This window comes from Rosa rugosa, chromosome 7 (assembly GCF_958449725.1).
Source record: "Rosa rugosa chromosome 7, drRosRugo1.1, whole genome shotgun sequence".
NCBI classification, from domain to species: domain Eukaryota; kingdom Viridiplantae; phylum Streptophyta; class Magnoliopsida; order Rosales; family Rosaceae; genus Rosa; species Rosa rugosa.
This window is the reverse complement of record NC_084826.1, coordinates 23,872,517-23,885,460: the sequence shown is the minus strand read 5'-3', so window position 1 is coordinate 23,885,460 and position 12,944 is coordinate 23,872,517. Positions and strand designations below refer to the sequence as shown.

The window sequence follows — 12,944 nt, the reverse complement described above, 5'->3', positions numbered from 1 at the left end:
TCCTTATTCTAGTGCACACTTCAGTTGGTTGTAAACAAGTTGATGTTATTCAGTTTTGGTTGCCTAGATATCTAATGTGATAGTGTATTTATCATTGGATTAGGAATCCATTAATTGGACTACAAGGAAGTCCTAAACTGTGATGCATTAGGAATCTGAGATACAAGTCTTGTTCCATAAGGAAAACCTTTATGGGAGGATTCCTAGGACTTGAACTTGTATAAATAAGAGGTTAGGGTCCCTGTTATTACCACCGTTTTACAAGCATTGTGTTCTGCCCATTCAGACGCTTAAGTTGGTGAATAGCAGAAGATCTCAACCTCGTCTTCATCTTTGTTTCTGCAGCTGCTACAATGGCTTCAACTTTTGATGTCAATGGTATGTTTGATCTCCTCAAGTTATTGTTGAACAAATATAATAGTGTGAGCTTGTTTGTAATTTAGTTTTACAAAGCGGGCAGAAAGCAAACCCCCTACATCAGAAAACACAGCTGAAAGCAATGAGAAGATAGGAACAGAAAGTTAAAATTTGGAACAGAAGCAAGCTTTGCCCAATCTTACAAATGTCGCACTGGCATCTAATCCCCATTTCAGCGCAACCTACCAATAGGCAATGAGAAGATGCATCTCTTCTGGCAAAGACAAAAATTTGGACCTGCTATAGTTTGACCTTTCATTCCAAATTATATTAATAAAAGAAAGAGATACGATCACTAACAAAATTATGGAAAAGCAAAACTTACAAACTTACAAGCCCGAAAGCTGAAACCCAAATACTCAAACATTACTCTCCCACCGACCACGAGCGTGGAAGATGAGACCAACCAAACTAAAAGCAAAACAAAGCCGAAAAACAATGTAGAGTTCTGGAATATCATTATTCATACGCAATGCCCGTATCACGACAATGATCAAATCACAGATAAAGAGATGAAGATTGCAGTTCTTCAACCAGCCTTCCCCTGTCACTCTGGCCTCTGCTCTTCAATGCAGGACAATTTTGAATCTTCAGATCTGTTAAGGTAGTGAGACGATGCATCCTTTTTGGAAGAGACATCAACTTCGGACATTCTTCAAGGACAAGCTTTGTAAGGGCTGTGAACTTTGTAGCAAACACAAATTTGCACATTCTAACTCCTGTAGGGTGTTAGAAGCTCCTTGAAACCATTCAGGCAATGCCACCATCTTTGGTGCACCTACAATAACCAATTTTTGGAGCGTTAATTCTATATCTTGATAGTTTTCCTTCCCCAATTCCAGCTGTCTACAATCAACTATAATCAGAGTACGTAATGCAGCAAGATAACTCATATCGAAGGGCAAAGAGGTTAGATTCCTGCAGTTTTCAATCAAAAGAAACCTAAGTGATTTCAAGCCACCTACTCCATTCTCTGGAAAAGATGATTCTTTTGTGGTTAACTCAAGTGATCTGAGGCTTATCAAGTTGCACATATCTCTTGGCAACTTTTCAAGATTCTGACACCCTGCAAAAGAAAGAGTTTGCAAGCTCTGCAGTTTGCAAATTGCACTGGGGAGATTGGTGATCCCATTATTAGTCCAGATATCTCAAATGCTTCAGGTCACAAATGGAGTTTGGTAGCACCTTAAATGACATTTCAGCCAAACGAAGTACCCTCAAGCGTTGGAGTTTTGAAAAGCATGTGTCAACGAAGGATTCATGATGAATACCCATAGTCGTGGACTTTCCAAAGTACATTATAGTCCGAAGTTTTTCTGACCTTTGAGAGACTAATGTTGAAACATATTGTGGCGCAAATTGCGTAAATGACAAATGCCTAACATTTTCAGAAAGGTTTTTTGTGCCAGAATTTACTATAGAGCACTCACCTTGTGCAACTGATTGTGCAAGATCATGGATAAGGTCATGCACAGAAAACCTATAGCAGAGATTAAATGCACCCTCTTGAGCTTCCACATTTTCAAAGAAACATCACATCCATAACTCTTTAAAGTATAGCTCGCCAATGTCATCCAACTCTAGATTCTCATTATCACGAGACTGAAGAAATCCATGTGCCTTCCAACAATTGATCAATTCCATGCTATTACTAAAACCACCCTTTGGAAGAAGTGAACAGTAAGCAAGGCATTGTTTCAAGTAAGAAGGCAATTGAGTGTAACTCAATCTCAAAGCAGGTATTATGTCGCCATCACCCTCTCGTTCTAATTCCCATATCTCTGAATCTCTAATAAGTTTCCACTGTCGTTCATCAGTCTTTGAGTAGAGTTGACTCCCTAAAGTTCTCACTGCCAAAGGAACTCCTCCACATTTTCTCACAAAATCTTTTCCAATTGCAAAGAGGCTTGGGTGTTGTTTCTCCCGTCCTACTTTCAATGCACATTTCACAAAAAAAAAAAAAAAAAAAACAATGCTTGCCAGACAGCCCTCTTAGGCTGTATGTTCACACCGTGCCCATGATTGCGCGTTGTCATTAAAATTTTACTTCTGTTGAAGGATGTCGACATGATGTGTGCCTCTTCAAACTAGGGTTTAGAGTTGTAATAGGAGAAGGTTCTAGGTATTCAATTATATTCGGATTCTATTACCTTTTGTGTACTTTGTAACTCCCTATATAAATGGCTCCTATTATCAATAATAAATACACAATTCTCCCATCTATTCTCTCTGAAATTCCATTTTCACTACAACAACTTCCTAATTTTGCGTCCTCCGTCAACAAATCTCTCAAATCCATCCATTTAACATGATCATCATTCCACACATCATCCAACACAAGCAAATATTTCAGATTCTTCAAAGCATCACGTAGTTGCTAGCTTATGCAACTGGTCCATAGACAACTTATCACTGATTTCTGTACCTAATGCAGAACTAGAGGTGGCAAACGGGCTAGCCCGGCCTGACCCGGTCCATTTTAAGCGGGCCTAGTCATGCTTCGTGCCGTGCTTGGGCCGGCCCATTTATTATCGTGCCAGGCTCGTGCCAGCCCATTTACTTAAACATTAAACCCGGTCCAGCCCATGGCCCGAGCCCATATTGTGTTGGGCCGTGCTCATGTCAGGTCAATAAACGGGCCGTGCTCGTACCTACCCACTATAAAGCTAGCATGATTTTAAAATCTTAATTTGAACAAATAAAAATTAATTTTATTTAACTATTTAGAAAATTAAAATAAATTAAGTTCTACAATGTTTTTCTTAATCTTAGCATTTTAAGATTAGATTTCTAATAATTTTTTATATTCCACTATAAGAAAGAAAGAAAGAAAGAAAGAAAAAACTCAAAATATATTGTTTTTAGTATATTATTGTGAGATTAATCTTTATTAATATAATGAAGATTTAGTATCTATTATTCTTTCCTTCATTCTATAGTTGTATTATTATGAGATTAGTCTTTATTAATAAACATATATTTAATATTTTAAAAAAATACTTATGTCAAAACGAGGATACTTATTTTGTGTTTGTAACGGGCCGGCCCACAATATGTCGTGCTCGGGCCGTGCCGGGCCCATTTACAGGCTCGGGCTGGGCCGGGCCAATGGGCCAATATTCCTAGGCCCAACCCGACCCGTTATTCTAATGTGCTCGGGTCGTGTCGGGCAACTAACGGGCTTGGGCCATGCCGGGCCGCTTTTAAGCGTGTCGGGCCTGTGCCGTGCTCATGCTTAGCGGCCCGTTTGCCACCTCTATGCAGAACTAAGAATCTCTTTGATCAATCTAGAAATATCAAAGTCCACCGACACATATACCCACGACCTCAATTGGAAATGCTTAACAACCCTTTCATCATTGTACACCAACTTGGCAAGGGTGGTCTTCCCCAGACCTCCTATTCCTACTATAGGAATAACAGAAACATTATCATTCAAATTACTAGTTTGAGTACCAATGTACCACCATCTTGCATCAGAAGATCTGCAATCACTTCTTTGTCAGTCTCTACCAATGACTTCTGAAGCACGAATATAGGAATGCATGCGTCATACTTTCCCTCCTGATCATGTAATTTCCATTATTACTACAATCACCTTTAAGCTCTTCTATCCTCTCCGTAATGTTCTTGATTTCATGACCTATTCTCAACCAAAAAGAGATTGGATTGGAACTTGAAAAGAAGCGAGCCAAGCGGCATACCTGCTTTCTACGTACTTTTGCCGTGAACCTGCCTTTGCAAAGCTTCGCACTCAAACTCATCCAACACATCTTCAGCGTCACGAAACAAATCTTTAAGCATGAGTAGCCAACTGCAAATCTCCTAGTTATGTGCCTGCTTCTCTTCAGCATCAAGAGCACAGCTTTGATGGTGGACATGGTGTCCTCAAGCTTTTGAAGATCGGTTTCAACTCCCCAGGAAGAGTAAATCTCATTGTAAGCAAGTGAGCCAAGCTTCTCAGTTAGTCTGCTGGCCAAATCATACACAAGACTAGTTCAACCATGGTTTTCTCGATCAGGTGATTACGAGTTAATGGGAATTGAGATTATATTGAATCTTCAATCTTTCCTGAATGATGGATAAATACAGGCATTCTCCCACATTATGAGTCAATGCATTGTGAAATGCAAGTCTTGCATGTGGCCCCCTCTCATTTTCTTGCGAGATAAAGTCATGCCATAAACAACCAGCTCCAATAGCTCAATAGTAAAACTTCATAATTTTTTTTTTTTTTTTTCAAAACACATATAATTTCTTTTTCTCAAAAATATATATTATATATTGAGGTCGTGACCACTTACCCAATTTGAGCCTAAAAATTGCCCACTCACTCCACTGAGAGTTTTTTACTCCTATTTACCCAATCTAACATCTATTGACAGTATTGCCCTCATTTTAATTAACAAATACTCTCTCTCTCTCTCTCTCTCTCTCTCTCTCTCTCTCTCTCTCTCTCTCTCTCTCTCTCTCTCTCTCTCTCTCTCACATCTCATTCATGGAGAAATTGAATCGCTCCGTCAGAAGTAGTCTCGTCGGTGGACATGGCCTGAATCAGCATGAAAAACCCGAACACGTGGCCGTCGCCGTTGGCCTCAATCTCCGATTGGTAGCGTGCTGGCTCAGTGGTCGTCACCGCAGAGACCAGAGACCACGGCGAAGTTGAGATCCTGAGTTGCCAGAACGGGATCAGAATCAGTGAGGAACGGGAGTAATGCTGGAGAGGCAGTCGGAGTTCGAATTCGAGTCCGGGTCGAGTCCGAGATCGTGTTCGTTTGGGAAGGGCGAGACGACGGAGAGTCGCGGCCTTGTCGTCGTCTTCTAGAAGTTGAAGCAGAGACTCCAGTCACGACCGGTCACAACCTCCAAACCGCCGTCGAGGAAGCACCGGCTAAAAAACGAACCAGTCTCACACTCCAGTGGGTGCCCAGATCATTTTCTGGGTGGCCCATTTTTTATTTATTTATTTTTTTGGTAAACTGTGAGCTCCAATAATGGGGAAGGGAAAAAAAAAACAAAACAAAAAGTGATCATGTAGAATTGAACATATAAATTGATCAATTGTGCCTGTAGTGTATTCATTTTGGTTTTGGGAGGTTATGCAATTCACTGGAGGGCAATAATATGATTATTGGAGGGTAATAATATGATTATTGGGAGGCAATAATATGATTATTGGGAGGCAATAATATGATTATTGGGAGGCAATAATATGAGTATTGGGGGGCAATAATATGATTACTGGCTATTATTAGGGGGCATTAAAATCAGACGCCAGAATCTGGTCACCAGTCCGGTAGCCGGATTCGGGATTCCGGTAGCCGGATTCGGGATTCCGGTAGCCGGAGTCCTATCACCGGTGGCCGGATTCCGGTCACCAGTCGCCGAAGTCCCGTCACCGGAGTCCGCGCAGGCCACTGGTCACCGGAGTCTGGCAAGGTATCCGATGACTTCTCTCTCTAAGTGACAAAGAAGGAGAAGGCAAAACCGTCCTAAAAATAAATAAAAAGTAATAAAAAAAAAATACTTATTTGGGTATTGGGGCAAAATATATATAAAATATTTGGTAAGTGGGCAATCTCTTAGAGTGTTTAGGTAAGTGGGGTTAGAGCAACTCCAACAGCTTCCCTATAATTTTTGTATAGGGAAAATCGTCCGTACAGTACCTGACCTTTTCCTCAATCTAAACTTCAGTACCTCACGTTCAAAAAATATCAGAACGGTACCTGAGGTTTGGACCCCGACCGAAGATCGGTATCTGGTGACGTTAGCTCCGTTACGGAGCTTGCCAGGTGGCATATTATGAAGGGTAATTTGGTCTGTTCAGTAATTCCCGCTATTTGAGGCCGTCTTCTGTGGCGCCAAAATTAATTCCCTCCATTTAATGACCCATTTACCGCCAAATTTGAATAGTCAGTTAATTCCTTCCATTAGTTGTGCAAAATATATATCAATTCAGTACCTGATGTTTAAAACCCGACCGAAAATGAGTACTTGTAATGGATTAATGGCCATTCCCCTGCAGTATAAACAACAATCCAACAACTCCCAAAATAGTACTCGTATGCATCCATAATGGCAGAAACCAAAATACCACAACTATAGGCAAATTCAACAATACTTAGCACAATTCAAATGTTTGAAACAGCCCATAACTGAAGGCAAATTGTTCCAACAAAAACCATCCATATAATGGTTGACTGGGCAGTTTCTAACACTATAGCCTAGCTCTTAATACAAAAAGCTACAACCAAGCCCAGGTATTTGGATGAATCAACTGGTGGAGGAGCGAGGGGCATTTTGTGGCTTTGGCTTCCTGTGTGCTAAGACCTTGTACCTTCTCTGTATGAATTGGGGAATGGATGAGGTTGTTGGAGCAGTACAAGTTTGTGATTGCTGAGTGGCCTCACAAGCAGGTTGTGACTCTTGTTCAACTTCAGTGAGCTGCTGCACATTTGCAGCTTCCTCTTGCACATTTGCAGCCTCCTCTTGCACATTTGCGGCCTCCTCTTGCACATTCTCAGCCTCTTCTTGCACAATGGCAGCCTCTTCCACATTGCCAGCCTGCTACAATTAAAGATAGCATAGCATAGATATGTTCAATTCTAGCTACTCCAAACTGAATCTCAACAGAAGAAGCTACAACTCATACCTGATTCATCTGTTTGCAGGTCCTCCTATTGTGGCCTTTTTTCTTACAAATGCCACAAGTGACTTGAGAGTAATACACTTTGGGAAGCTTTTGTGTGCCAGGAGGTGGGGCTACTTCACCTGTAAAAATTCAGTAATTTAAAAACAGGAGTTAAATCCATCAAATGGCATCCATTCAAGTAACAACTTAATCAATATAAAGTCTCACCTGCTTCTTTATTCCTAGACTGTTTAGGCCTCCCAGGTTGCCTCTTGTATAGAGGATGTGCAATTGGCCTATGCAATTTATCCCACTCAGTGACTCCAGCTATAGGGAACATTATTGGACTATATGCTTTGAGATAGGTGTCTTTGGTAAAGTAGTCATCCACAAACTCATCAGGTGACCTTCCCAATGATAATATTGCAGCACCTGCATGGGCACAAGGCAATCCAGATATATCCCATCTCTTGCAACTGCATTGCTTCAAGTCCAAAGCCACTGAATGAGCAGAAACCACACCACTTGTACAAGCTATACCCTTTCCTTGAATTTCAAACCTCAAAGGACTTGACTGAAGAGCTCTGTACTCTTGAGCCAACTCAGCATTCTTCTTCAAAATCTTCTCCACTCTTGGCCCAACCTGACACCTCCACTTATGGCCAGATTGCCTTCTATTGGCCATCCGCACCATGGTTCCAATTCTTATGTCTTCTAAACATGCAAGAATGGACTTCTTCCTAGCTTGCAGTATACTCTTATTGAAGCTTTCACTATGATTATTCAACAATATGTCACACTTGAACTTTGGATCAAAATATGACTTGGACCAATGCACAGCAGGTCTATCCAAGCACCACTGCCATCCTTGGACTGTGCTCTTTTTCATGTCCTCCATTGCTTCTTGAAATGTGTTTATTGTACAGCTCCTTGCAATGGCCCATAGCTTCTGCTTCAGTTCCAAACCTGCTCACATCACACAATGCCATCAACAAAGTTAGTAAACATTTCACTTGTAAACCATAAAACAGATAATGGATGGAAGACACAGATTCTAACCATGGAAACCATCAGTCTTGAAGTTGTTGTGGAAGTGTCTCACACAATGCATGTGAGCTGCATCTGGAAACAATTCCTTAATGGCTTGCTCAAGGCCCTTCTGTTTGTCACTCATGAAGGTGTAATGGGCTGAGTGATGGATCTCTAGGTCAACCTTCAGAAACTCCAAGAACCAAGTCCAAGTTTCTCTGCTTTCAGCCTCCACAACCGCCCAAGCAATTGGATAAATGCCATTATTTCCATCTATCCCTATAGCAGATAGCAGCTGTCCCTTGTGCACAGACTTCAAATGGCAGCCATCCAAGCCTATATAAGGCCTACAACCTTCCCTCCAGCCCTTCTTTAATGCCTCTATGCATATATATATTCTCTTGAATCTGGTGACTTCTCCATCCAACTCTGTTTGTATCCACACTGAGGTGCCAGGATTTCTCTTCTTGAGCTCATGTGCATAGCTCTCCAATAGGTGGTACTGATCCTCATGACTCCCTTGTGCCATCTTCTTTGCTTTCAACTTTGCTCTATAGCACATTTGGTAGTCCACCTCCATGCCAAAATCCTTGTTTACGGCATTCTAAATTCCCTCTCTTGTCCAATCAGGATCACTCATGAATAAGTCCTGGTATTCAGCAGCTATAAATGGTGCATGCATGTGGTACACCTTCTTCCCAATTGTACAACAACTGTGCTTTAGATTGATGCTCCTAATGTAGATTGTTGGGTTTCCTAAGTCGGTTGTGGAGGCATATATCCTCCATGGACAGTTTGGTGAGGTATAACACTTAGCACACACCTGCATTGATATTTTTATAAACCAAGTCAGTAAAGCCCTAATTCATTGTTCATAAACCATTAAGCAACCAAATTAGGGAAAACAACATACCTTGTGTCTTGTGTTGGTGGGAAACCTAAGTTCATTCTTTGTCAAGACAGAGTGCTTCCTAATGGCCTGTTTGAAAACCTTGGAGTTTGCAAACTCCATCCCCAATTCAAAGGTTAGCTTATTCATATCTTCCTTCTCCTTGAACTCCCTCCACTCACTGTACCTTCTCCTACACTGAACTGGAAACCTCCCTCTATCCTCTCCTTCATCATCTGAAGATCCATGCAAGCTCCTTAACCCATCAGATTCATTCCCATCATCAGATGAAATGATACCATCAAATCCCATATCATCCCATTCGTTCACCCTACTGGGATCACCATCCACATTGTGTTGAAAGTCAACATCATCATCTTCTTCATTTAGATCATAGTCTGAATCCACAATGCCGTCAAAGTTAGGGTCATCTGAGTCTGTAGAGCTATCAGACGACAAATCAAATTGAGCTAGCCTCCTTGAACTTTCCCCTCCACTCCTGGTTGAGTATCTCTTCTCCACAGCTTTCTTAACTCTCTTCTTTTTATTTTGTGGCTCTGCAGCTTCTTCTACAATAACTGGTCTCTTTCCTTTGTCAACCTTTCTCCCTTGTCTACTTGCTTCTTTACCATCTAGCCCAGTCTCATTCTGTCCATCTATATCAGCTTCATGTCCTCCATTGCCATCTAGAACCGGCCCATCCCCATGACCTTCCATACTTGGCCCATCCCCATGACCTTCCGTACTTGGCCCATCCTCATTACCTTCCACTTCAGGCCCATCCAAATCAACTACAACCTCAGGGACAAATTCAGGATTCCAGTCTTCTTCATCAGAGTCATCTCCATCATCAGGCCCAACTTCCCCTTCTTCAATATCATCAATCCACCAACCCATAAACCTAGTATGATCCAGCCCTTCCTCAAAAACCCCTATATCCTCTTCTGTAAACACCCTCCTTGCAGATTCACACACTATGAAAAGCTTCAGCTCCTTGGTCCGTAGGGGGAAAAATTTACACATGTCCAATGCCTCCTTATCATTTGATATAGACAGAAACCCACTCCCATCTTCACTACCTGGTATCCTGAACCAGAATTGTAGAGGAGGGTGTTGATATCCAATGTCATAGGCCCAGTACACAAACCCTGTAAATGAGACCTTGTCTGGGTCTACTCCATCAACATATAAGACATCCCCTCCTCTATACTGTCTATTTAACCCCTTTTTACTATGAAATCTACCTCCATGATAGATTTTCATTGTGAAGAGACTTGGATCTGCAGCAATCAAATTAGGGAAAAAAAATTAATCGATCAATATCATATGCTTTCAAACAACCATTGAACCACACTTTACATTTATGATGCCACCAACCCCGTAAACTAAACCCTGAACCCGAACGACCCCATTCATTTAAGTCCAAACACCCACCCCAAACCTGCAGGGATTTTTAATTCTTCACCAACCCAGTTGAAATGCTAAACCCCAATTCATTTATTCATCATCAACCACTAATACCCGACAACAAACAAACACATCAATACAAAAATGCAGATGATGCCAAAAACCCCAAACTCACATTAGACAAAACCCTAGAAAACCCCAAATTTCTCTGTAGACAATACCCTAGAAACCTTAACTTTTTCGGCCAATTTTGACACTATTCTATTCCACCCTAGTAAAAGGGAAAGGGTTAACAACACCTTTTAGAAAGAGGGACCATTTTTACCTGGATACTGTGGTGCTTCCCCATCCACACGAAAATATCTCCACACTTCGCGCATGCTTAGATTCTTGTAGAGAATCAAATCCCCTTTCTCTGATGTTTCAGTCTCTAAGAGAATATTGCTACCCTTTTAGAGAGAGAGAGATAGAGATTCGATTTAGAGAGGGACAGAGAGAGAGAGAGAGGGAAAGTTTTCAGTTTTTCCAAATTGGAGATAACGGGTAACAGGATAGGGTTAAGGGTTTAGTTTAGGTGAACAGACCAAATTACCCTTCATAATATGCCACCTGGCAAGCTCCGTAACGGAGCTAACGTCACCAGATACCGATCTTCGGTCGGGGTCCAAACCTCAGGTACCGTTCTGATATTTTTTGAACGTGAGGTACTGAAGTTTAGAATGGGGAAAAGGTCAGGTACTGTACGGACGATTTTCCCTTTTGTATAATAGGGAAGCAAAAGTAAAAGCTTTATCATATTTTTCTTCTCCAACTCCAACAGATTCCCTATTTTACAGCAATCTCTAAAATATCCATATTCTTCCTTAAATTTTTAGAGATTGCTGTAAATATAGGGAATTTGGTTTTCTCTTTCCTCACTTTCCCTAAAATAGGGATAGTTATAGGGAATCTATTGGAGCAAAAGAGGCTTATTTTTCCCTAAAGTAGAGAAAAATCAAAATATGGGGAAACTGTTAGAGTTGCTCTTAATTAACCCCAAAATTGAGTAAATGATCATTTTCCCTATATTTTATCAAAAATTAAAAATATGAAATTAGAAAGATTGCGTATAATGTCATTCTTTTTAGAGAACAAGAATTAGAGATATCACCTAAAAACACAATCGGTACTAAATTTCCAGACTCAAGAATAGACGAATGAACTAGTGTTGGCAAAACCTTACTAAAGGGTCGGGGAGTACAGCAATTTTCTTGTTCATTAGGTGCCACTCTTTCTTGGAGAATTGATGATCAAAGGTTACTAATATTCTACTTAACAAGCAAACACACAATGTTTTTTCTCACCCCGTTTTGGGGCTCAACATGACACTAGAATCTTAACTATTTCATGGGATATCAGAAATAAGATTAACAAAAGTCATCCAACATTATAAATTTGTCATTTGGGTGCTCATGTTACAAATATTGATCGAATTCTTTGATACTAAGAGCAAGTGCACCGGTGCTGTTTTGCCCGGGCACCACCTCAGCAATCCTTGATTTTGACTGGGCAAGCTCTTTTTTTCCCCTCCACCGGGCTTGTTTTGCCTGGGCAGCATTTGGCTTTGTTTGACCAAAGGCAAGAAAAATGTCAAGCCCATGGCTTTTGTCTTGCCCAGGCTTGGCCTGCTGCCACCTCGGCCCGCGACTGATCGTGGCTGACGTCACATGGGCCAGTGCAGAGAGAGACGAGCCAGAGAGAGGCTGTGAAGAGCACGGACCAATCACAGCAGACGGAGATGAAAACCCAGTTCTCGCCGGCGTTCTGTCGAAAACGTTAGCTACCATTAACGAGTGCCACGATCTTGCTCGGCGCTGCGTCGATCTTTCCTACTTCGGCAAGCTTCTGATGCAGAGCGACCTGGACAAGCTCGCCGCGAAGCTCGATCTTCACGCCGGAAGCCTCTCGAAAATCTACAACGCCGGCGTGCTGACTCACCGCTTCGCCATCGTGGTCTCGAGACCCGGGAACGGGGCTTGCAGAGACGACATGAGGTTTTACGTGAGGGACTTGATGACGAGAATGAAGGTTGGTGACGCAGAGATGAAGCGCCAAGCTTTGGAGAATTTGTATGAGTCGATTGTGGAAGACGACAAGTATGTAAAGGTGGTCGTGGAACAGAGTGAGGTTGTGGGTTTGTTGGGGTGGAAGAGATAAAGAGGTTCATGGTTGAAGAAGGAGCTGTAGGGACTTTTATTGGGCTTGTGAGGTCTAAAGAGGAAGGGTTGCAGATAAATGCAATTGAGTTTCTACAGAATATAGCTTCTGGGGATGAAGGGATTCGGAATTTGGTGATTAAGGAGGGTGGGATTCGAGACCAGCTAGGAAATGCAGGTAACAAGAAGTTCTTGTTCTCCATTTTAATGTCATTGACAAGTTGCAACAGTGGGAGAAGGAAAATTGCCCATTCTGGGTACTTGAAAAACATTGAGAAACTTGCAGAAGCAGAAGTTTCTGATGCAAAGAGACTTGTCAAGAAGTTATCCACAAACAGATTTCGAAGTATGTTAAGTGGAATCTGGCATTCTTGAA

General features: G+C 41.6%; 1 protein-coding gene and 1 pseudogene across 1 annotated transcript; one reads left to right on the top strand and one right to left on the bottom strand.

Moving 5' to 3' along the window:
- Positions 1 to 4,909: 4,909 nt before the first annotated feature.
- On the bottom strand, positions 4,910 to 8,657 carry LOC133723086 (uncharacterized). The gene is made up of 6 exons (XM_062149916.1): positions 8,108 to 8,657; positions 7,277 to 8,014; positions 7,070 to 7,188; positions 6,755 to 6,981; positions 6,380 to 6,436; positions 4,910 to 5,087 (listed from the first exon to the last, which is right to left on the bottom strand). The coding sequence occupies exons 1-6, from the start codon at positions 8,655 to 8,657 to the stop codon at positions 4,910 to 4,912; spliced, it is 1,869 nt and encodes a 622-aa protein (XP_062005900.1).
- A 3,342-nt stretch (positions 8,658 to 11,999) lies between these two features.
- Positions 12,000 to 12,944, top strand: LOC133723085 (uncharacterized; annotated as a pseudogene).